This window comes from Oncorhynchus mykiss, chromosome 23 (genome assembly GCF_013265735.2).
Source record: "Oncorhynchus mykiss isolate Arlee chromosome 23, USDA_OmykA_1.1, whole genome shotgun sequence".
NCBI lineage: Eukaryota > Metazoa > Chordata > Actinopteri > Salmoniformes > Salmonidae > Oncorhynchus > Oncorhynchus mykiss.
In genome coordinates, this window is record NC_048587.1 from 47,079,998 (window position 1) to 47,102,955 (window position 22,958).

General features: G+C 45.4%; 1 protein-coding gene across 2 annotated transcripts; it reads left to right on the plus strand.

The window, feature by feature from the left end:
* Positions 1 to 165: 165 nt before the first annotated feature.
* On the plus strand, positions 166 to 22,511 carry LOC110502871 (aconitate hydratase, mitochondrial). Of its 2 annotated transcripts, XM_021581214.2 has the most exons (17): positions 166 to 285; positions 1,572 to 1,714; positions 1,953 to 2,211; positions 2,570 to 2,662; positions 2,902 to 3,060; positions 3,174 to 3,324; positions 3,536 to 3,640; positions 3,878 to 3,969; positions 4,058 to 4,163; positions 4,394 to 4,551; positions 5,053 to 5,126; positions 5,357 to 5,468; positions 10,104 to 10,385; positions 10,523 to 10,714; positions 12,605 to 12,737; positions 20,385 to 20,506; positions 20,694 to 22,511. In XM_021581214.2, exons 1-17 carry the CDS (start codon positions 250 to 252, stop codon positions 20,823 to 20,825), a joined length of 2,349 nt encoding a protein of 782 aa, XP_021436889.1. In that variant the 5' UTR covers positions 166 to 249; the 3' UTR covers positions 20,826 to 22,511. The 2 variants fall into 2 exon arrangements, 1 of the variants encoding a protein (XP_021436889.1); XR_005039218.1 differs by lacking the exon at positions 12,605 to 12,737 and having other exon boundaries at positions 182 to 285.
* Positions 22,512 to 22,958: the final 447 nt, after the last annotated feature.

The following is a 22,958-nucleotide window of genomic DNA, read 5'->3' on the forward strand; positions in this document are numbered from 1 at the left end:
TTTAGCTACATTAACAAAATATTAGATTAGACATTTCAGGGTTTCACTTGTGGCAGTCATATGGCATATTAGTTAAGAACAGTATATTCTATATACATCTCTGAATTAAAAATTCGAGTAGGATCTATAACATCTCTATTTCTAAAACAACTTTACACGTCCGTTCTATTTTCCTGCAAAGACACGCGACTTTGACAGCTGCGAAATCTGACGTCACCTCTGCTCGACACATCTTTGTCAGTGAACAAAATGGCGACCTACTGTCTTACCGTTGCTCGGCTCCAGGTAAGCGACAGTTTTTCACTAGTTTAATTGAATTTAAACGCCATCGATGTGAGAATTTACTCTTAAATACAAGTGAAAGCACATTGTTTGTGAATCTTATGTATAGATATGATGTTTGTTTGAGAGAGTACGATCAAATTCTTGTCGGCCACTGACCCAGGTCATCGTGTCCTGGGTTACCACGAAGCTCGCTCGCTAGCTAGCTTAGTCAAGGAGCTCAAGTTTGTCATTGACACACAACTATGGCTATTTAAAGACACTTGTATTGTGTACAGTTTGATGAATATGCTCAACTTTAAGATGTTATCGCTCTCTATGTTATTTCAACCGAGGACACGTTTATTGATTGCAAGGTTAACGCAAGGTTAGGATACATAGCAACCACACAGGGCGCTGGCATGCACGACGCAGTCTGGCCAGTGACCAAAACAACACCACTAGAATAGTGTCCCCCATAGAGGTGTCATTGAAACAGTTTGTCATACGAGTCTTAACTGGGTTTTTTTTTTTGCTCTCAAAGCCCAAAGGGAGTGATTGGCCTTATGCTAAACTTCGTCGGCTCTTTTTACGTCTATTTTGATATGTTATGGATATTTAATAGGTGTTTGCTGTTCCTAATATGGTTTCCTCCCCATACCTTTGAGTGACATCACCTCCTTGTCGACACGGAAAGGCAAAATACAATTTCAATGATGTATGTCTCTGCTGTTGTAGTCAGGGTTTTTCATTGAAGGACCCATTTAGGGCTGATTATTGACTAAACATCTGAATTTGCCAGATAATTTTCTGCCTGATATTTTATATTTATAATCTGTTTCACCTCGAGTTAAAATCATTCTTTATGTGCTCAACAAGAAAATCTTTCTGTTTTTACTGACATTCGTACTATACTTTTTTTCTGTTAATAACTCTGACTTTGCTGATAGCTGCTTTATTGAGGAAAAATGTACTTACTGTGATTTTTGGTAGCCCCACCTAGCTATCATAAGATGAATGCACTAACTGGAAGTCGCTCTGAATAAGCGTGTCTGCCGCCTGCTAAAAGACTAAAATATATTGGACAGTCCCATTCACATACTGCACTCTGTACACACGCTTGTGCATAACTTCCTGTAATAAACCCACTCTTCATGCTTCATTTATTGTCTTGTTGCTGGTGCAGGTGCTCTTTGCCATCCAGGGTGGGCTACAGTACTGCAACCAAAGACTTATCTAAATCTAGGCCCAAATTATTTTGATGTACATGTTGTTGTTTTTTGTTCATGTTGAATTAACTCTGTTGTCAGCTTGCCCTGGGCCAGGGTGTGCGGCGTCTGCATGTGTCTGCAGCCTTCAATGCCAAGGCCAAAGTTTCAATGAGCCGCTTTGAGCCCAGCAACTACGTCAGCTATGAGAAGCTCAATGAGAACGTCAACATTGTGCGCAAAAGGTCAGTTTACCCCTCCACCGTTTACATTAGCATGTGTCCCTGTTTCATTCCATGCTTATAGTGAGATGGCCAACAGGCCAGGGTGCCAGTCTGTTTCTGACTTCATTGTCTTGCCAAGGCAATGATGGGACTGTAACCCAAGTTTTTTTCTGTTCAGTGTCAGCTTTACAATTAAAGCTATTTGTAGCACTTGGCCTTTATATTAACTTAGCACCTTCTCTGCCTTCCTCCCTTCCAGACTCAACCGTCCCCTCACTCTCTCTGAGAAGATAGTCTACGGCCATCTGGATGACCCTGTGGGTCAGGACATCGCCAGGGGGCATACGTACCTACGTCTGCGGCCGGACCGCGTGGCCATGCAGGATGCCACGGCCCAGATGGCCATGCTGCAGTTCATTAGCAGTGGCCTGCCTCGTGTGGCTGTGCCCTCCACTATCCACTGTGATCATCTAATCGAGGCCCAGATCGGCGGAGCCAAGGACCTAGCGAGAGCAAAGGTGAAAGGTCAGGGAAGGCCTGAGCAGGGGATGGATTAAAAAAAAAATATATTATTTAACTAGGCAAGTCAGTTAAGAACAAACTCTTATTTACAATGACGGCCTACACCGGCCAAACCCGGATGACGCTGGGCCAATTGTGCTCCGCCCTATGGGACTCCCAATTACGTCCGGTTGTGATACAGCCTGGATTTGAACCAGGGTGTCTGTGGTGACGCCTCTAGCACTGAGATGCAGTGCCTTAGACCGCTGCGTGACTCGGGAGCCCCAGGACAAGGTCGTCAGTCCTGGTGGCTGGATACAGGAATAGGGAATAATGTACCCATAATAATATTTGGCCTTTTCTCTTGGTCCTTAGGACATTAATGCAGAGGTGTATAACTTCCTGGCCAGTGCTGGAGCCAAATATGGAGTGGGATTCTGGAAACCAGGCTCTGGCATCATCCATCAGGTACTGTAACAAGGCTACTCTGAAATGACACTGAAGCCTCATTTCCCTGGTGTTAATTGCTGGCAGTGCACTCACTTGATAATAGATAAGCTGTCTTTATAGAATTAAGTTCCTAAAAATGTTGATATGAATTTCATTACTTATTCACATAAGATATTGCACCTTTTTATAATGAAGAGCAGAGCTATCTGTTTATAGTGGTAAGTGCCATAACTGACTCTTATATCTCACCCATTCAGATAATCCTGGAGAACTATGCCTACCCAGGGGTGTTGCTGATTGGCACAGACTCTCACACACCCAATGGTGGTGGACTGGGCTCCATCTGCATTGGAGTGGGAGGGGCTGATGCTGTTGATGTCATGGCTGGCATCCCCTGGGAGCTCAAATGTCCAAAGGTAAGTGGGATTCCCAGTTTATATTGAACACATTTATTTTTCCCCAGTCCCAGTAATGTAGTACAGTATGATACTACATAAACCTCACTAAACGATGTTCTCCTCCCACTCAGGTGATTGGGGTGAAACTGACAGGCAAGCTGTCAGGGTGGACGTCCCCCAAGGACGTGATCCTGAAGGTGGCTGGGATTCTGACCGTGAAGGGGGGTACTGGAGCCATTGTGGAGTACCACGGACCTGGGGTGGATTCCATCTCCTGCACAGGTCTACTGCACACTGTATTACTGTCATTATCTAACTAGGATGGTGACCAGCTGACCACCGCTGCTCTTTGGTCTAATGTACTTCTGTTTTTCTATTTATGGTGTGAGGAGCACAATCATCAATCGACAGTGTTCACTATCAAGCGACATTGTAGGACATTTTGTGTTTGTAGGAATGCCCATAGAAACCCCCAGCATATTGTGTGTTTTAGGAATGGCCACAATCTGCAACATGGGGGCTGAGATTGGAGCCACCACCTCTGTGTTCCCTTACAACCACCGCATGAAGACCTACCTGGAGAAGACTGGCCGCGGAGGTCAGTCCATGTCATCAAACAAGCCTGTCTGTGTGCGTGATGTGCAAGGATCTGTCAGGTGATGTGCTGAATATGTTTTTGTGAAGTTCTGGGACAGCATCCCAGAAGGCACCCTACATAGTGCACTATAAAGGGAATAGGGTGCCATTTGGGACGCCCCCCCGGAAGGTTTGACATTTCTTTATAAGAGATGCTTGATCCATTTATCCGACCCCGTTGCACTCCCACCCCTCTCAGACATTGCTGCCCTGGCTGACGATTATGCTGACCTGCTGGTTCCAGACCCGGGCTGTGAATATGACTCGATTGTCGAGATCAACCTGGATGAGGTGAATCCCCTCCCCTGCTCTTTCTCTCTCACATACACACACACATACATCCAACCTGACCCGTGCTATCTTTCTCTGTCCTTCCTAGCTGAAGCCCCACATCAACGGGCCCTTCACCCCCGACCTGGCTCACCCCATGGCAGACATTGGGGCCACGGCAGCGAAGAATGGCTGGCCCCTGGAGGTCAAAGTAGGTCAGTGCAGTCTTCAGATCTTTTTGACCTCTCAGCTGGCCACTGCCACTCACTGGCCACTCACCACCATGTGTCTCTGTTCAGACCTTAATATTAATTGGCTATAACTGTGATATTACTATATATACTTTATCTGTCTTTAGCCTTATACACAGATGTATAGCTGTTCTATTCAATATGAGAAAGTAGACATGCAGTGGGTGGCTGCTTAATCTGTCCCCTCCCCTCAGGTCTGATTGGCAGCTGCACCAACTCCAGTTATGAGGACATGGGCCGCTCTGCCTCCGTGGCCAAACAGGCCTTGGACAAAGGGCTGAAGTGCAAGGCCGCATTTACCATCACCCCCGGGTCTGAACAGATCCGCGCCACCATCGAGAGAGACGGATATGTGAGTCCCTGGTACCAGTAGATGGGAAGGGGATATGACCAGGGTTCGAACTGCAGGGGTGTCTGGGGTGCTGATCTCTCCACCCAATAAATCAGGGCAACAGGATAACAGTTGTAAAATATTGTTGACATCCTCCTAAGTATCAAGGATGTTAACATTGGCCCAGCTCTGCTCTCTATTTTAAGGGCATCGCAAGTAGGGGGTTTGTAATTGGAGCTCTGGATGTTGAGTTCCTCAGCAGGAGGATACTGCTGTGTCCTGGGCTCCTCCTGACTGGCCTACTGCTAGCTCCTCCTGACTGGCCTACTGCTAGCTCCTCCTGACTGGCCTACTGCTAGCTCCTCCTGGCTGGCCTACTGCTAGCTCCTCCTGGCTGGCCTACTGCTAGCTCCTCCTGGCTGGCCTACTGCTAGCTCCTCCTGGCTGGCCTACTGCTAGCTCCTCCTGGCTGGCCTACTGCTAGCTCCTCCTGACTGAAGATGTATGTATGTTGTTCTGTAGTCCAAGATCCTCGGTGATGTTGGTGGAATGGTCCTGGCCAACGCCTGTGGACCCTGCATTGGACAGTGGGACAGGTAATAGTCAGTTGACTTACTCATTCATGTTCATTCTGTTGACATTCATTTTGAAGTTGAAAGTCTTCTATTAAAAGTGTCTTAAGATATTGCCTGTGTATCAAATGGCACCCTATTCCATATCTAGAGCAGTGCTTTTGACCATGGCCCAAGGGCTCTGGTCAAAAGTAGTGCACTCTATATGGAGTAGGGTGCTATTTGGACCGTGGTAAGTTGTTGTTTCTGTTCAGGCGTGACGTGAAGAAAGGAGAGAAAAACACCATCGTCACGTCTTACAACAGGAACTTCACCGCTAGGAATGATGCCAACCCAGCCACACACGCCTTCGTCGCCTCCCCTGAGGTACTGTTAAGACTGAATACACAAACACCAGGGTTTCCGTTAAGGAAATGTGGCACTGGACATTTGACTGGCAGCATTTTAATTTAACGGACATTTGAGAAATTTACATTGGGAGCGTAACCTGATTAGGGCATCAATTTATGGTGCTCAGAATGACAGAAATCACATTAAGATTAGGGTTATTCCTCTTAACAGAACATCGAACTCGAGGACGGAAGGGTGTGTGTCCTTCTTACCAAATTCCAATGCGCACTTTTCCTCATGAGTAAAAAATGAGTAAAAAAAGACGACTAATTTAAAAAAAATTTATTTTACCTTTATTTAACCAGGCAAGTCAGTTAAGAACAAATTCTTATTTTCAATGACGGCCTGGGAACAGTGGGTTAACTGCCTGTTCAGGGGCAGAACGACAGATTTGTACCTTGTCAGCTCGGGGGTTTGAACACGCAACCTTCCGGTTACTAGTCCAACGCTCTAACCACTAGGCTACCCTGCCGCCCCAAATGAATTTGAACTGCAAAATCACTAGACTATGTGAATCCCCCATAGTAGAAAAGTTTACCTATTCTATTGGTTAGTTATCATTCTGTGTGAGAAAGAAATAGCTTATTCCAAACACTCTGGGACATTTGTGGGATGATACAGTGCATTCGGAAAGTATTCAGACCCCTTGAATTTTATGTTACAAGAATATAACGAAAGCAAGTTCTCTCTTTGACAGAATGATTCCATATATTTTTTTTTAAATACGCACATATTTGAAAGTCTTCTATTGGGGGATTGCAATTCCTAAAATTGATTAAATTGTTTTTTTCCCTAAAAAATAAATCACATTTACATAAGTATTCAACCCTTTACTCGGTACTTTGTTGAAGCAACTTTGGCAGCTATTACAGCCTCGAGTCTTCTTGGGTATGACGCTACAAGCTTGGCACACCTGTATTTGGGGAGTTTCTCCCAATCTTCTCTGCAGATCCTCTCAAGCTTTCTCAGGTTGGACAGGGAGCGTCGCTGCACAGCTATTTTCAGGTCTCTACAGAGATGTATGATCCGGTTCAAGTCCCGGCTCTGCCTGGGCCACTCAAGGATATTCAGAGATCTGTCCCGAAGCCACTCCTGTGTTATCTTGGCTGTGTACTTCAAATCAAATGTATTTGTCACATACACATGGTTAGCAGATGTTAATGCGAGTGTAGCGAAATGCTTGTGCTTCTAGTTCCGACAATGCAGTAATAACCAACGAGTAATCTAACTAACAATTCCAAAACTACTACCTTATACACACACAAGTGTAAAGGGATGAAGAATATGTACATACAGATATATGAATGAGTGATGGTACAGAGCGGCATAGGCAAGATGCAGTAGATGGTATCGAGTACAGTATATACATATGAGATGAGTATGTAAACAAAGTGGCATAGTTAAAGTGGCTAGTGATACATGTATTACATAAAGATGCAGTAGATGATAGAGTACAGTATATACATATACATATGAGATGAATAATGTAGGGTATGTAAACATTATATTAAGTAGCATTGTTTAAAGTGGCTAGTGATATATTTTACATCAATTCCCATTATTAAAGTGGCTGGAGTTGAGTCAGTGTGTTGGCAGCAGCCACTCAATGTTAGTGGTGGCTGTTTAACAGTCTGATGGCCTTGAGATAGAAGCTGTTTTTCAGTCTCTTGGTCCCAGCTTTGATGCACCTGTACTGACCTCGCCTTCTGGATGATAGCGGGGTGAACAGGCAGTGGCTCAGGTGGTTGTTGTCCTTGATGATCTTTATGGCCTTCCTGTGACATCGGGTGGTGTAGGTGTCCTGGAGGGCAGGTAGTTTGCCCCCGGTGATGCGTTGTGCAGACCTCACTACCCTCTGGAGAGCTTTACGGTTGTGGGCGGAGCAGTTGCCGTACCAGGCGGTGATGCAGCCCGACAGGGTGCTCTCGATTGTGCATCTGTAGAAGTTTGTGAGTGCTTTTGGTGACAAGACAAATTTCTTCAGCCTCCTGAGGTTGAAGAGGCGCTGCTGCGCCTTCTTCACAATGCTGTCTGTGTGGGTGGACCAATTCAGTTTGTCTGTGATGTGTACGCCGAGGAACTTAAAACTTACTACCCTCTCCACTACTGTCCCATCAATGTGGATAGGGGGGTGTTCCCTCTGCTGTTTCCTGAAGTCCACAATCATCTCCTTAGTTTTGTTGACGTTGAGTGTGAGGTTATTTTCCTGACACCACACTCCGAGGGCCCTCAGCTCCTCCCTGTAGGCCGTCTCGTCCCCTACTTAGGGACGTTGTCCTGTTGGAAGGTGAACCTTCGCCCCAGTATGAGGTCCTGAGTGCTTTGGAGCAGGTTTTCATCAAGGATCTCTCTGTACTTTGCTTCGTTCATCTTTCACTTGATCCTGACTAGTCTCCCATTCCCTGCCGCTGAAAAACATCCCCACAGCATGATGCTGCCACCACTGTGCTTCACTGCAGGGATGGTGCCAGGTTTCCTCCAGAAGGTTCTCCCATCTCCACAGAGGAATTCAGGAGCTCTGTCAGAATGACCATAAAGTTCTTGGTCACCTCCCTGACCAAGGCCATTCTCCCCTGTTTGCTCAGTTTGGCCGGGCGGCCAGCTCGTGGTTCCAAACTTCTTCCATTTAATAATGATGGAGGCCATTGTGCTCTTGGACCTTCAATGCTGCAAAAATGTTTTGGTGCCCATCCCCAGATCTGTGTCTTGACACAATCCTGTCTCGGAGCTCTCCGGACAATTCCTGTAGAGCCTTATATAGACAGGTGTGTGCCTTTTTCCAAATCATGTCCAATCAATTGAATTTACCACAAGTGGACTCCAATCAAGGATGATCAATGTAAACAGGATGCACCTGTGCTCAAAAAAGTAACCTATTTTTGCTTTGTCATTATGGGGTATTGTGTGTAGAGTGAGGACTTTTATTTAATCCAACATTTGGAAAAGGGAAGGGGTCTGAAATACTTCCCGAATGCACTGTGTTTTCAAAATGCCTACGGTCTCCAGCTCATTGCAAAGTGGTGTGAAGCTGAAGCCTGCCTACCTATATGCACTTGAATGGCGACTGGGAAGCATGCTTCAATTACCAGTTGATAAATAAAAAACAGGTGATTTGCAATTAGAATTGTTATGCAATGATTGGACTTCAACTGTATTTTAACACACTCACTCACTCACACTGAACCTCTGTATCAGCAAAACATTTACATAATGTACTGACAATTCATATTAAAAAAATAATCACTCTAAAATGGTTAAATATCACCCCCCCCCCCCCAAACACAACAGCAGAAGGAAATGAGCTGTTTGAGAAGCTGTAGCTGTCTGACAGATTTTCCACTCATAGGCTCTATCTTCCTCGACTTCGGCGATGTCATCTACAAAATAGCTTCCAACATTCTACTCAGACTGCATCCAGTTTGCTATCACAGTGCCATCCGTTTTGTTACCAAATCACCTTATACCACCCACCACTGTGACCTGTATGCTCTAGTCAGCTGGCCCTCGCTACATATTTGTCGCCAGACCCACTGGCTCCAGGTCATCTATACGTCTATGTTAGGTAAAGCTCCGCCTTATCTCAGTTCACTGGTCACGATAACAACACCCACCCATAGCACATGTTCCAGCAGGTATATCTCATTGATCATCCTCAAAGCCAACACCTCATTTGGTCTCCTTTCCTTCCAGTTCTCTGCTGCCAGTGACTGGAACAAATTGCAAAAATTGCTGAAGTTGGAGACTTTCATTTCCCTCACCAACTTTAAACATCAACTATCTGAGCAGCTAACCAACCGCTGCAGCTGTACATAGTCCATCTGTAAATAGCCCACCCAATCTACCTACCTCATCCCCATACTGTTTTTTTAAATTGTATTTACTTCTCTGCTCTTTTGCACACCAGTATCTCTACTTACACATCATCATCTGCTAATTTATCGCTCCAGTGTTAATCTGCTAAATTGTAATTATTCGCTCCAATGGCCTATTTATTGCCTACCACCTCATGCCTTTTGCACACACTGTATATAGACTTTCTTTTTTCTGCTGTGTCATTTGACTTGTTTATTGTGTCATTGACTGTACGCTTGTTTATTCCATGTATAAATCTGTGTTGTTGTCTGTCACACTGTTTTGCTTTATCTTGGCCAGGTCGCAGTTGTAAATGAGAACTTGTTCTCAACTAGCCTACCTGGTTAAATAAAGGTGAAATAAAAAATCTATCTTTATGCTGTGCGCGTGTGATAAACACAACCACTAACAAAAATAGACACGAGCCAATTTAATTCCACAAAATCATGCAACCTATAGATCGATAAGCATTACATGTTATATGTATTTCCATCAATGAATAGGCTAAAAAGCATTATTTTGTAATGTGTTTCTTTTTTTTCTGGCCGGCGCCAGTTAGGGCCGTTGTCCTGTTGTATTTATCTGTTTTTTTTATTACCAGCTAATAGATACCTTGACACACACACACACACACACACACTGCTTCTTTGCTGATTCGCCTTCATACTGTTCTCACTCACTCCCATGATAGATATTGTACACTTGCTCTCACCGGTAAACACTACACACCACCAACTACTTTGTCCTCTCCTCCTCCAGATCGTCACAGCCCTGGCAATAGCAGGAACCCTGGATTTCAACCCCGAGGTTGACTACCTCACTGCCGCCAACGGAGAGAAGTTCAAGCTGGAGCCTCCCAGCGCAGACGAGCTGCCCAAGTTGGACTTTGACCCTGGTCAGGACACCTACCAGCACCCCCCTGCAGAGGGTGGATCCAAGCTGAGGGTGGACGTCAGCCCCACTAGCACCCGGCTGCAGCTGCTGGAGCCCTTTGACAAGTGGGCAGGCGGAGATCTGGAGGACCTACAAGTCCTCATCAAGGTCAGGGGTCAAAGGGGGAAAACTAGGGTCTGTTCAGGAGGGTGCAAAGTTGCATATCTTTCTGATTTAAAAATATATTTCTGGTCAAACTTACTCTTTCTTGCATCCCCCCATGCTCGCTCTCTCTGTCCATCCAGGTGAAGGGGAAGTGCACCACAGACCACATCAGTGCTGCCGGCCCCTGGCTAAAGTTCCGTGGTCACCTTGACAACATCTCTAACAACATGCTGATCGGAGCAGTCAACATAGAGAACGACGGCATCAACAAGATCAAGAACCAGCTGACGGGAGAGTATGGCGGTGTTCCCGACGTCGCCCGCCATTACAAGGTTAGCTCTCCGGATGATGAACCTTGACCCCTGGCTCAAACAACATCCTCACTTGAGATTAAAAGTGTACCCTCGGGGGCCTTCCAGGTGGCACAGTGATTAAGGGCGCTGTACTGCAGCGCCAGCTGTGTAACTGTCCGCAACCGGGAGGTCTGTGGGGCGACGCACAATTGACCTAGCGTCGTCCGGGTTAAGGAGGGCTTGTCTCATCGCGCACCAGCAAATCCTGTGGCGGGCCGGGCACAATGCGCGCTAACCAAGGTTGCCAGGTGCACGGTGTTTCCTCCGACACATTGGTGCGGCTGGCTTCCGGGTTGGATGCACGCTGTGTTAAGAAGCAGTGTGGCTTGGTTGGGTTGTGTATCGGAGGACGCATGACTTTCAACCTTCAACCCCGTATGGGAGTTGTAATGATGAGACAAGATAGTAGCTACTAAAACAATACCACGAAAAAGGGGTAAAATTGAAAATAAAATTAAAAAGTGTACCCTCCTGAGTGACGCAGTGGTGTAAGGCACATCGCAGTGTGCCATTAGAGATCCTGGTTCGAGTCCAAGCTCTGTCGCGACCGGGAGACCCATGGCCTAGCATCGTCCGGGTTAAGGGAGGGTTTGGCTTGTCCCATCGCGCTCTAGCGACTCCTGTGGCGGGCGCATGCACGCTGACACGGTCAACAGGTGTATTGTGTTTCCTCCAGGTTAAGCGGGCATTGTGTCAAAAAGTAGTGCGGATGCATGGAGGATGCATGGCTCTCGACCTTTGCAACTCCCGTACGGACTCGGAAGAGGCAGCGATGGGACAAGACTGTAACTACCAATTTAGCCCTTTCGAGGTATCCAAATGTTTTGATTTAAATTTCCCTTTTGAAAGTATGCGGTGCGCTTTTTATAGATACAGAATACCCATAAACATTTGGCCATCAGTGTAGGAAATAGCAATGAGTGACTTTCATCCTCCTGTTGTTTGTTTCATGTTAATTCATTCTGTGTTTCCGCTCCTTAGCTGATTATAAATCCATAATAATACATATATTATCACCTAATGTTGTGTTAGATCTTTTTATCAACTTAAGTTCTTGTGAACATTACAAGTTTTGAACTTCTATTTATGGCCTGTAGGCCTAATTAACCTGAGCTCATACAACTTGTTTTTGAGTAAAAAAAAAAGTGTAATTTATGGATTATTTTGACTATAACAAATACTCAGATTAAATATATTGTGCTATTTATCACAGACTGTTTTGTGTCAAAGTTTAACAAGGATTCTCTCCTCACCAGTGTCATGATCAAAGATATGCTCAAGAGCCTCGCATACAGTATATCGTTTGGTCATTGTGCTGCCACAGAATGAATTGTGAGCAAGGCCTTAAAATCTTTATATACCTGAGCTGCGACAAAAGTTCTATATAAAACTATGTTGCAATTATTTGTGAGAATGCCAACGTGTGGTTCCCGTGGGGGAAAGATTCAATTGGGGAAAGGTTCCCGTGGGGGTTGCCATGGAAACCAATATATTTAATCTGAGTGTGTGTGTGTGCTCAAACACACATGCATGTGGGGGTCTGGGAGAGGAAGTGTGTCCATCTGATGAATGGGCATGTGCCTGAACTCAATTTTATTCACTAAATGTAGTCTCACCCATTGATTTCTTATGACTGGTCATTTTTGACCAGGAACACCACAGGTGTACAAAAGTTGAATCATTTTAAAAACTTTTTTAAAATGAAAATCCTAAATTTAGTGTGTTCAGATGCCCTGCGTGAACAAAGTCATGGAACCTTATGGCAATCAGATGAATTGAACTACATTTTTCAGAGAGAACTTCGGTCCAATTTGACCGGAACACAACAGGAGGGTTAATAGTTTCCCTGATGTGTTTGATCTCTCCCAGGCCAACGGTCTGTCGTGGGTGGTTGTGGGAGATGACAACTACGGTGAGGGATCCAGCCGAGAGCATGCCGCCCTGGAGCCCAGACACCTGGGAGGAAGATGCATTATCGTCAAAAGTTTCGCCAGGATCCACGGTAACATTAAGCACAGGCCAAAAGGGACCGTGGGTGTTGTGTATGTGTGCACGTCTTTAGAACATTGCAACTACACTGCTCAAAAAAATAAAGGGAACACTAAAATAACACATCCTAGATCTGAATGAATGAAATATTCTTATTAAATACTTTTTTCTTTACTTAGTTGAATGTGCTGACAACAAAATCACACACAAATGATCAATGGAAATCACATTTATCAACCCATGGAGGTCTGGATTTGGAGTCACACTCAACATTAAAGTGGAAAACCACACTACAGGCTGATCCAACTTTGATGTAATGTCCTTAAAACAAGTCAAAATGAGGCTCAGTAGTGTGTGTGGCCTCCACGTGCCTGTATGACCTCCCTACAACGCCTGGGCATGCTCCTGATGAGGTGGCGGATGGTCTCCTGAGGGATCTCCTCCCAGACCTGGACTAAAGCATCCGCCAACTCCTGGACAGTGTGGTGCAACGTGGCGTTGGTGGATGGAGCGAGACATGATGTCCCAGATGTGCTCAATTGGATTCAGGTCTGGGGAACGGGCAGGCCAGTCCATAGCATCAATGCCTTCCTCTTGCAGGAACTGCTGACACACTCCAGCCACATGAGGTCTAGCATTGTCTTGCATTAGGAGGAACCCAGGGCCAACCGCACCAGCATATGGTCTCACAAGGGGTCTGAGGATCTCATCTCGGTACCTAATGGCAGTCAGGCTACCTCTGGCGAGCACATGGAGGGCTGTCAAAAAAATAAAGGGAACACTAAAATAACACATCCTAGATCTGAATGAATGAAATATTCTTATTAAATACTTTTTTCTTTACTTAGTTGAATGTGCTGACAACAAAATCACACACAAATGATCAATGGAAATCACATTTATTAACCCATGGAGGTCTGGATTTGGAGTCACACTCCAAATCAAAGTGGAAAACCACACTACAGGCTGATCCAAATTTGATGTAATGTCCTTAAAACAAGTCAAAATGAGGCTCAGTAGTGTGTGTGGCCTCCACGTGCCTGTATCAAATCAAAATAAAATCAAATGTATTTATATAGCCCTTCGTACATCAGCTGATATCTCAAAGTGCTGTACAGAACCCAGCCTAAAACCCCAAACAGCAAGCAATGCAGGTGTAGAAGCACGGTGGCTAGGAAAAACTCCCTAGAAAGGCCAAAACCTAGGAAGAAACCTAGAGAGGAACCAGGCTATGTGGGGTGGCCAGTCCTCTTCTGGCTGTGCCGGGTGGAGATTATAACAGAACATGGCCAAGATGTTCAAATGTTCATAAATGACCAGCATGGTCCAATAATAATAATAAGGCAGAACAGTTGAAACTGGAGCAGCAGCAGACTGGGGACAGCAAGGAGTCATCATGTCAGGTAGTCCTGAGGCATGGTCCTAGGGCTCAGGTCATCCGAGAGAGAGAGAGAGAAAGAAAGAGAATTAGAGAGAGCACACTTAAATTCACACAGGACACCGAATAGGACAGGAGAAGTACTCCAGATATAACAAAGTGACCCTAGCCCCCTGACACATAAACTACTGCAGCATAAATACTGGAGGCTGAGACAGGAGGGGTCAGGAGACACTGTGGCCCCATCCGAGGACACCCCCGGACAGGGCCAAACAGGAAGGATATAACCTCCCCACTTTGCCAAAGCACAGCCCCCACACCACTAGAGGGATATCTTCATCCACCAACTTACCATCCTGAGACAAGGCTGAGTATAGCCCACAAATATTTCCGCCACGGCACAACCCAAGGAGGGGGCGCCAACCCAGACAAGACGATCACATCAGTGACTCAACCCACTCAGGTGACGCACCCCTCCCAGGGACGGTATGAGAGAGCCCCAGTAAGCCAGTGACTCAGCCCCTGTAATAGGGTTAGAGGCAGAGAATCCCAGTGGAAAGAGGGGAACCGGCCAGGCAGAGACAGCAAGGGCGGTTCGTTGCTCCAGAGCCTTTCCGTTCACCTTCCCACTCCTGGGCCAGACTACACTCAATCATATGACCCACTGAAGAGATGAGTCTTCAGTAAAGACTTAAAGGTTGAGACCGAGTTTGATTCTCTGACATGGGTAGGCAGACCGTTCCATAAAAATGGAGCTCTATAGGAGAAAGCCCTGCCTCCAGCTGTTTGCTTAGATATTCTAGGGAATTAGGAGGCCTGCGTCTTGTGACCGTAGCGTACGTGTAGGTTTGTACGGCAGGACCAAATCAGAGAGATAGGTAGGAGCAAGCCCATGTAATGCTTTGTAGGTTAGAAGTAAAACCTTGAAATCAGCCCTTGCTTTGACAGGAAGCCAGTGTAGGGAGGCTAGTACTGGAGTAATATGATCACATTTTTTGGTTCTAGTCAGGATTCTAGCAGCCGTATTTAGCACTAACTGAAGTTTATTTAGTGCTTTATCCGGGTAGCCGGAAAGTAGAGCATTGCAGTAGTCTCTGTTTCTTGGGACCTAGAACAAGCATCTCTGTTTTGTCCGAGTTTAAAAGTAGAAAGTTTGCAGCCATCCACTTCCTTATGTCTGAAACACATGCTTCTAGCGAGGGCAATTTTGGGGCTTCACCATGTTTCATTGAAATGTACAGCTGTGTGTCATCCACATAGCAGTGAAAGTTAACACTATGTTTTCGAATGACATCCCCATGAGGTAAAATATATAGTGAAAACAATAGTGGTCCTAAAACGGAACCTTGAGGAACATAGGAATTTACAGTTGATTTGTCAGAGGACAAACCATTCAGAGACAAACTGATATCTTTCCGACAGATAAGATCTAAACCAGGCCAGAACTTGTCCGTGTAGACCAATTTGGGATTCCAATCTCTCCAAAAGAATGTGGTGATCGATGGTATCAAAAGCAGCACTAAGGTCTAGGAGCACGAGGACAGATGCAGAGCCTCGGTCTGATGCCATTAAAAGGTCATTTACCACCTTCACAAGTGCCGTCTCAGTGCTATGATGGGGTCTAAAACCAGACTGAAGCATTTCGTATACATTGTTTGTCTTCAGGAAGGCAGTGAGTTGCTGCGCAACAGCCTTTTCTAAAATTTGAGAGGAATGGAAGATTCGATATAGGCCGATTAGTTTTTTATATTTTCTGGGTCAAGGTTTGGCTTTTTCAAGAGAGGCTTTATTACTGCCACTTTTAGTGAGTTTGGTACACATCCGGTGGATATTGAGCCGTTTATTATGTTCAACATAGAAGGGCCAAGCACAGGAAGCAGCTCTTTCAGTAGTTTAGTTGGAATAGGGTCCAGTATGCAGCTTGAAGGTTTAAAGGCCCTGATTATTTTCATCATTGTGTCAAGAGATATAGTACTAAAACACTTGAGCGTCTCTCTTGATCCTAGGTCCTGGCAGAGTTGTGCAGACTCAGGACAACTGAGCTTTGAAGGAATACGCAGATTTAAAGAGGAGTCCGTAATTTGCTTTCTAATAATCATGATCTTTTCCTCAAAGAAGTTCATGAATTGATCACTGCTAAAGTGAAAGCCATCCTCTCTTGGGGAATGCTGCTTTTTAGTTAGCTTTGCGACAGTACCAAAAAGGAATTTCGGATTGTTCTTATTTTCCTCAATTAAGTTAGAAAAATAGGATGATCGAGCCACTCCACTGTATGACCTCCCTACAATGCATGGGCATGCTCCTCATGAGGTGGCGGATGGTCTCCTGAGGGATCTCCTCCCAGACCTGGACTAAAGCATCCGCCGTTGGTGGATGGAGCGAGACATGAAGTCCCAGATGTGCTCAATTGGATTCAGGTCTGGGGAACGGGCGGGCCAGTCCATAGCTACAATGACTTCCTCTTGCAGGAACTGCTGACACACTCCAGCCACATGAGGTCTGGCATTGTCTTGCATTAGGAGGAACCCAGGGCCAACCGCACCAGCAAATGGTCTCACAAGGGGTCTGAGGATCTCATCTCGGATCTCATGGCAGTCAGGCTACCTCTGGCGAGCACACGGAGGGCTGTGCGGCCCCCCAAAGAAATGCCACCCCACACCATGACAGACCCACCACAAAACCGGTCATGCTGGAGGATGTTGCAGGCAGCAGAACGTTCTCCACGGCGTCTCCAGACTCTGTCACGTCTGTCACGTGCTCAGTGTGAACCTGCTTTCATCGGTGAAGAGCACAGGGCGCCAGTGGCGAATTTGCCAATCTTGGTGTTCTCTGGCAAATGCCAAACGTCCTGCACGGTGTTGGGCTGTAAGCACAACCCCCACCTGTGGATGTCGGGCCCTCATACCACCCTCATGGAGTCTGTTTCTGACCATTTGAGCAGACGCATGCACATTTGTGGCCTGCTGGAGGTCATTTTGCAGGGCTCTGGCAGTGCTCCTCCTTGCACAAAGGCGGAGTTAGCGGTCCTGCTGCTGGGTTGTTGCCCTCCTACGGCCTCCTCCACATCTCCTGATGTACTGGCCTGTCTCCTGGTAGCGCCTCCATGCTCTGGACACTACGCTGACAGACACAGCAAACCTTCTTGCCACAGCTCGTATTGATGTGCCATCCTGGATGAGCTGCACTACCTGAGCCACTTGTGTGGGTTGTAGACTCCGTCTCATGCTACCACTAAAGTGAAAGCACCGCCAGCATTCAAAAGTGACCAAAACATCAGCCAGGAAGCATAGGAACTGAGAAGTGGTCTGTGGTCACCACCTGCAGAACCACTCCTTTATTGGGGGTGTCTTGCTAATTGCCTATAATTTGCACAACAGCATGTGAAATTTGTCAATCAGTGTTGCTTCCTAAGTGGACAGTTTGATTTCACAGAAGTGTGATTGACTTGGAGTTACATTGTGTTGTTTAAGTGTTCCCTTTTTTTGAGCAGTGTACATTGCTTCCTTCCCAACATCCACCCAAATACAGGGATGCAAAGTCATTGCTTTTTGGCGATATTCACCGGTTTGATCTCAAAATAGACCATCCAAGTGAATCGTGTAGATCTGAAGGGGAGGGGGCGTGTCTCATATCGAAATCATTGACTGAGCCTCTGGGCTCGGCACAGAAAGTTAGATGTATGGAACATTAATTGTACCGTTTATCATAACATGCTACTTTCTGAAGTAATGCCTGTTTATTTGCACCTACAGTACCAGTCAAAAGTTTGGACACACCTACTCATTCAAGGATTTTTCTTTATTTTTACTATTTTTTACATTGTATAATAGGAGTGAAGACAGCAAAACTGAAATAACACGTGGAAGCATGTAGTAACCAAAAAAGTATTAAACCAATCAAAATATGAGTTTCTTCAAAGTAGCACCCTTTGCCTTGATGACAGCTTTGCACACTCTTGGCATTTTCTCAACCAGCTTCATGAGGAATGCTTTTCCAACTCTCTTGAAGGAGTTCCCACATATGCTGAGCACTTTTTGCCTGCTTTTCCTTCACTCTGCGGTCCAAATCATCCCAAACCATCTCAATTGGGTTGAGGTCAGGTGATTGGAGTCCAGGTCATCTGATGCAGTGCCATCACACTCCTTGGTCAAATAGCCCGTACACAGGTGTTTTGGGACATTGTCCTGTTGAAAAACAAATGATAGTCGCTACAGAATGCTGGTTAAATGTGCCTTGAATTCTAAATTAGAGACAGTAAAGCCCCATCACACCTCCTCCTCCATGCTTCACAGTGGGAACAGTTCACCACTGTTCACCTACTCACAAAGACACGGCGGTTGGAACCAAAAATCTCTAATTTGGACTCACCAGACCAAAGGACAGCTTTCCACTTGGCCCAAGCAAGTTTCGTGGTATCTAATTGTTGTAGTAGCTACTATCTTGTCTCATCGCTACAACTCCCGTACGGGCTCGGGAGAGACGAAGGTTGAAAGTCATGCGTCCTCCGATACACAACCCACTGCTTCTTAACACAGCTCTGATGCATTTATTTGGGTTGCAATTTCTGAGACTAGTAACTCTGATGAACTTATCCTCTGCTACAGAGATAACTCCGGGTCTTCCTTTCCTGTGGTGGTACTCATGATAGCCAGTTTCCTCATAGAACTTGATGGTTTTTGTGACTGCACTTGAAGAAACTTTCAAAGTTCTTGACATTTTCCAGATTGACTGACCTTCGCTTATTTGAGCTGTTTGCTTATTTGAGCTGTTCTTGCCATAATATGGACTTGGTCTTTTACCAAATAGGGCTATCTTCTGTATACCACCCTTTACCTTGTCACAACACAACTGATTGTCTCAAACCATCAAGAAGGAAAGAAATTCCACAAATTCACTTTTAACAAGGCACACCTGTAAATTGAAATGCATTCTGGTTGAGCGACTGCCTAGAGTGTGCAAAGCTGTCATCAAGTCAAAGGGTGGCTAATCTGAAGAATATTAAATATATTTTGATTTGCTTAACACTTTTGGTTACTATGTGATTCCATATGTGATATTTCATAGTTGTGATGTCTTCACTATTATTCTAAAATGTATACAATAGTAAAAATAAAGAAACCCTTGAATGAGTCGGTGTGTCCAAACTTTTGACTGGTACCGTATGATGTGTAAGCAGTTGGTATGCCTAAAAAGTCATTTCTAACGGCTTTTCCAGAACCTTCTCAATTAAACGTTGACTACAAAGTAGGCCTACCTGGCAGAATGATATCATTATGAATCTGGTGGGCTTTTGTTTTGTAGACTCTCCCATCCCCAGATCTCAAAATGTCTCCCTTTGTGGTTTAAACATTGTTGTGGACTTAGAACATCCAATTTAGTTTTTCTACCTTTTTTTTGTTTTGTTTTGAAAACCTGAAGGAGAAAAAACTAATTTGGCAACAAAGATTTTATAGTTCCCTATGTCATCCTGTTGGTGGAGACATAATTTCATGTCATGATAAACCTTTAAGCGCCTAGGCCTCCTGAGTGGCACAGTGGTCGAAGGCACTATCGCAGTGCTAGCTGTGCCACTAGAGATCCTGGATCGAGTCTAGGCTCTGTTGCAAACAGCCGCGACCAGGAGATCCATGGCGCGACTCTCAATTGGCCCAGCATTGTCCAGGTTAGGGGAGGGTTTGGCATGCAGGGATGTCCTTGTCCCATCGTGCACTAGCGACTCCTGTGGCGTGCCGGGCGCAGTGCACACTGACATGGTCACCAGGTGTACGGTGTTTCCTCCGTCACATTGGTGTGGCTGGCTTCTGGATTAAGCGGGCATTGTGTTAAAAAGCTGTGCGGCTGGTGTCCGGGTTAAGCGGGCATTGTGTCAAAACGCAGTGCGGGCTGGCTGGGTTGTGTTTTGGAGGACACACGGCTCTCGACCTTCGCCTCTCCCGAGTCCGTACGGGAGTTGCAGCGATGGGACAGGACTGTAACTACCAATTGGGGAGCAAAAGGGGGTAATGTACAAATATATAAAAAAATATTTAAACTTAAGCGCTGATTTCCCCCCCCCCCCCCCCCCCCCCCCATGACACAATTTTTCTGTCTTGTGAGTTGGAAAGTTAGGAGTATTCAGATTAACAAATGCATAATACACACGTAATTATTCTCTGAAATGGATTTTCTTGCACTTCACAATGAATTTGTGTTTCTGTACTGGGGAAAAAGTTTAATTTTGGGGGGGATCCTCACCAGTTTGCTTTCCTGAAGCTAACCTTTTTTTCTTTCTTCTATCTGCAGAGACTAATCTGAAGAAACAGGGTATGCTGCCCCTGACCTTCCAGATCCCTGCTGACTACGACAAGATCCGACCAGACGACAAGATCTCCATCAAAGGACTCGCAAACTTCACCCCAGGAAAAGTGAGTGGTGTAAATGCCAATCTGTAGGCTTTAGTTTCATGATCACATCTGATTTAACTAATCATGGTCTAAATTAGACAAGATCCGAACCAGCCAGCTCCAGTGTCCAGTGTTTAGGCTTGAAGTTTGTTTCCAGATAAGGTTCACCATGTATGTCTGTCTAACTTTGTGTTGCTGCCCCCTCCAGCCCCTGTCTGCAGTAGTGAAGCACAGTGACGGCAGCAAAGATGACTTCCAGCTGAACCACACCTTCAACGAGACACAGATCGAGTGGTTCCAGGCTGGCTCCGCCCTCAACAGGATGAAGGAACTCCAGTAACTGGAGAGGGAGATCTACAGATACAGGGGGAGGCGTGGAGAAGATGGGGGACACTGGTTAGGCAGAGATGGGGGCAGGTTTTCAGTGTTTAAACACATGGGATGTGTTTCAATCTTGAACGGCTTCCTTTCCTCCTCTCCTTATGTTCGTTACCCTGATCTGAAGGTACATTTTAATGACTATCTGCTCCATTTAACCAATCAGTGATAAGTAGGGAAAGGAGGAGAGGAAACTATTTAAAGAGTATTGAGACTTGGCCATGGTAAAGAATAAAAGCCACACCCCCTCAGATTATATGAAGCTTCCGGTCCAGTCCAATCATCAACCACTGCATGTGTCATCCACTGCCCACACCGTAGAGTCCAACAACTTCTCATATGTAAGAGACATGTTTAACCTCGCAGTACAGACGACAGGAGTGCGTAGACACAGACCAGTACTACTGTACAGTTTAAGGTAGTGTGAATTGCTGTAGTAGACTCAGATACTGTATGCAAAGGAAGGCTTACTGCTTTTGAGACACACCAACACGTTCTTCTTTGAGTGGAACGGTAACCTAACACACTGCCAACTGCAGCTCCTCCAGTTATCACAGCTGTTCAAACAGTCCATCCAAACTGTAGTCGCTCACCTGGTCTCTGAGTCTAACGCTGTATCTGTCACAGGCTGCATGAGATATCTGCTTTAGTGATTGTGTGATGGAGTGTTTGCTTTGTCCTTTCAGCTCCATCCACACCCTGTAAGCTGCTGTTCATTTTCTTGTAGTCTCACAGACTAGAATACACAGAGACTGGTTAACACACAGCAAACGGACATCTGTGTATGTATGTGTTGTCTATATATTAATTAGTGTGTATGCGTTAACTCTTCGTAACAACAGCCAATCTCCATAACACCCCTGTGCTTTTGGATCTTACTGAATATTACCACACTGGTCAAAGCTTCCAATATTTTAGAGTGATTACTTATGTATTTTTCCTCTAAAAGCTTGGATGTGCATTAAAGTGGTGTTTTGCTCGTTTTGTATTTCGGTCTCCTCTGGAGAAACGTTATTTGGACTACCAGACTCTTTCCTGCTGTCCTGTGTATTTGAGTGCCTTTTCTTTTTTTCTTTTTTTTTGGGGGGGTGCAGAGTTTGTCCTGGTCAGGGAATAACTCCTGGCCCTTATGTGTTTTTCATTGTGTCTTTATCACAGAAGTGAACCCCTGTGTCAAAGCTAGATACTGCTGGACCAGTAGTTCCCAACCAGGGGTACTCCAGGCAGAGAGAGATTCAGTTGGTGGTACAGTAACCGAAAAAGGTTAGAAACCACTGCACAACTCCCATTGCTTGGCAGTGAATGGGAACTCTCTCAAACACACTAGCTAACTCTGCCTAGAAACATTTCAACAATGAATTATGAATTTCTGTCAAGTTATTAACCACATTGAAACATTGACTCCAACAGCATTAAAATTGTGACCAAGGGCAGCAACTTTCTGAGTCTGTTGTGGTGTGTTCTGCTTTGTAATAATCTCCATTGTATACCATCACCACTCCCCTCCTGTCTACAGTATTGAACGTGTCTGGATCATGTATATTTAAATATTTTTGGTTTTCCTGTTTTTTTTCTCTGATGTTGAATAAATGAGTGTTATTCAGTCACGGTGGGTTGTAAAATAAACTGACATTTCAATGAATATAGACCACTGCTTCTGTGGGTTAAGTTGTGTTGTCTGGAGTTTTCCTTTGTTCATTTGTGTGTGTGTAACGGATGTGAAACGGCTAGCTTAGTTAGCGTGGGCGCTAAATAGCGTTTCAATCAGTGACGTCACTTGCTCTGAGACCTTGAAGTAGTAGTTCCCCTTGCAGTGCAAGGGCCGCGGCTTTTGTGGAGCGATGGGTAACGATGCTTCGAGGGTGACTGTTGATATGTGCAGAAGGTCCCTGGTTCGCACCCGGGTATGGGCGAGGGGACGGTCTAAAATTATACTGTTACATGTGGGGTTGAGCGAGAACCCAGCAAACCAACATTTGTTCTGCAAAAATTCCCTGAACATTCGTTAGGTTGCGGCAAATGTTTTCATAACACCAAAACTGCCCAGTCGTGCTGATGATTATAGAATGTTTGTATAAAACTTTTGCCTGATGTT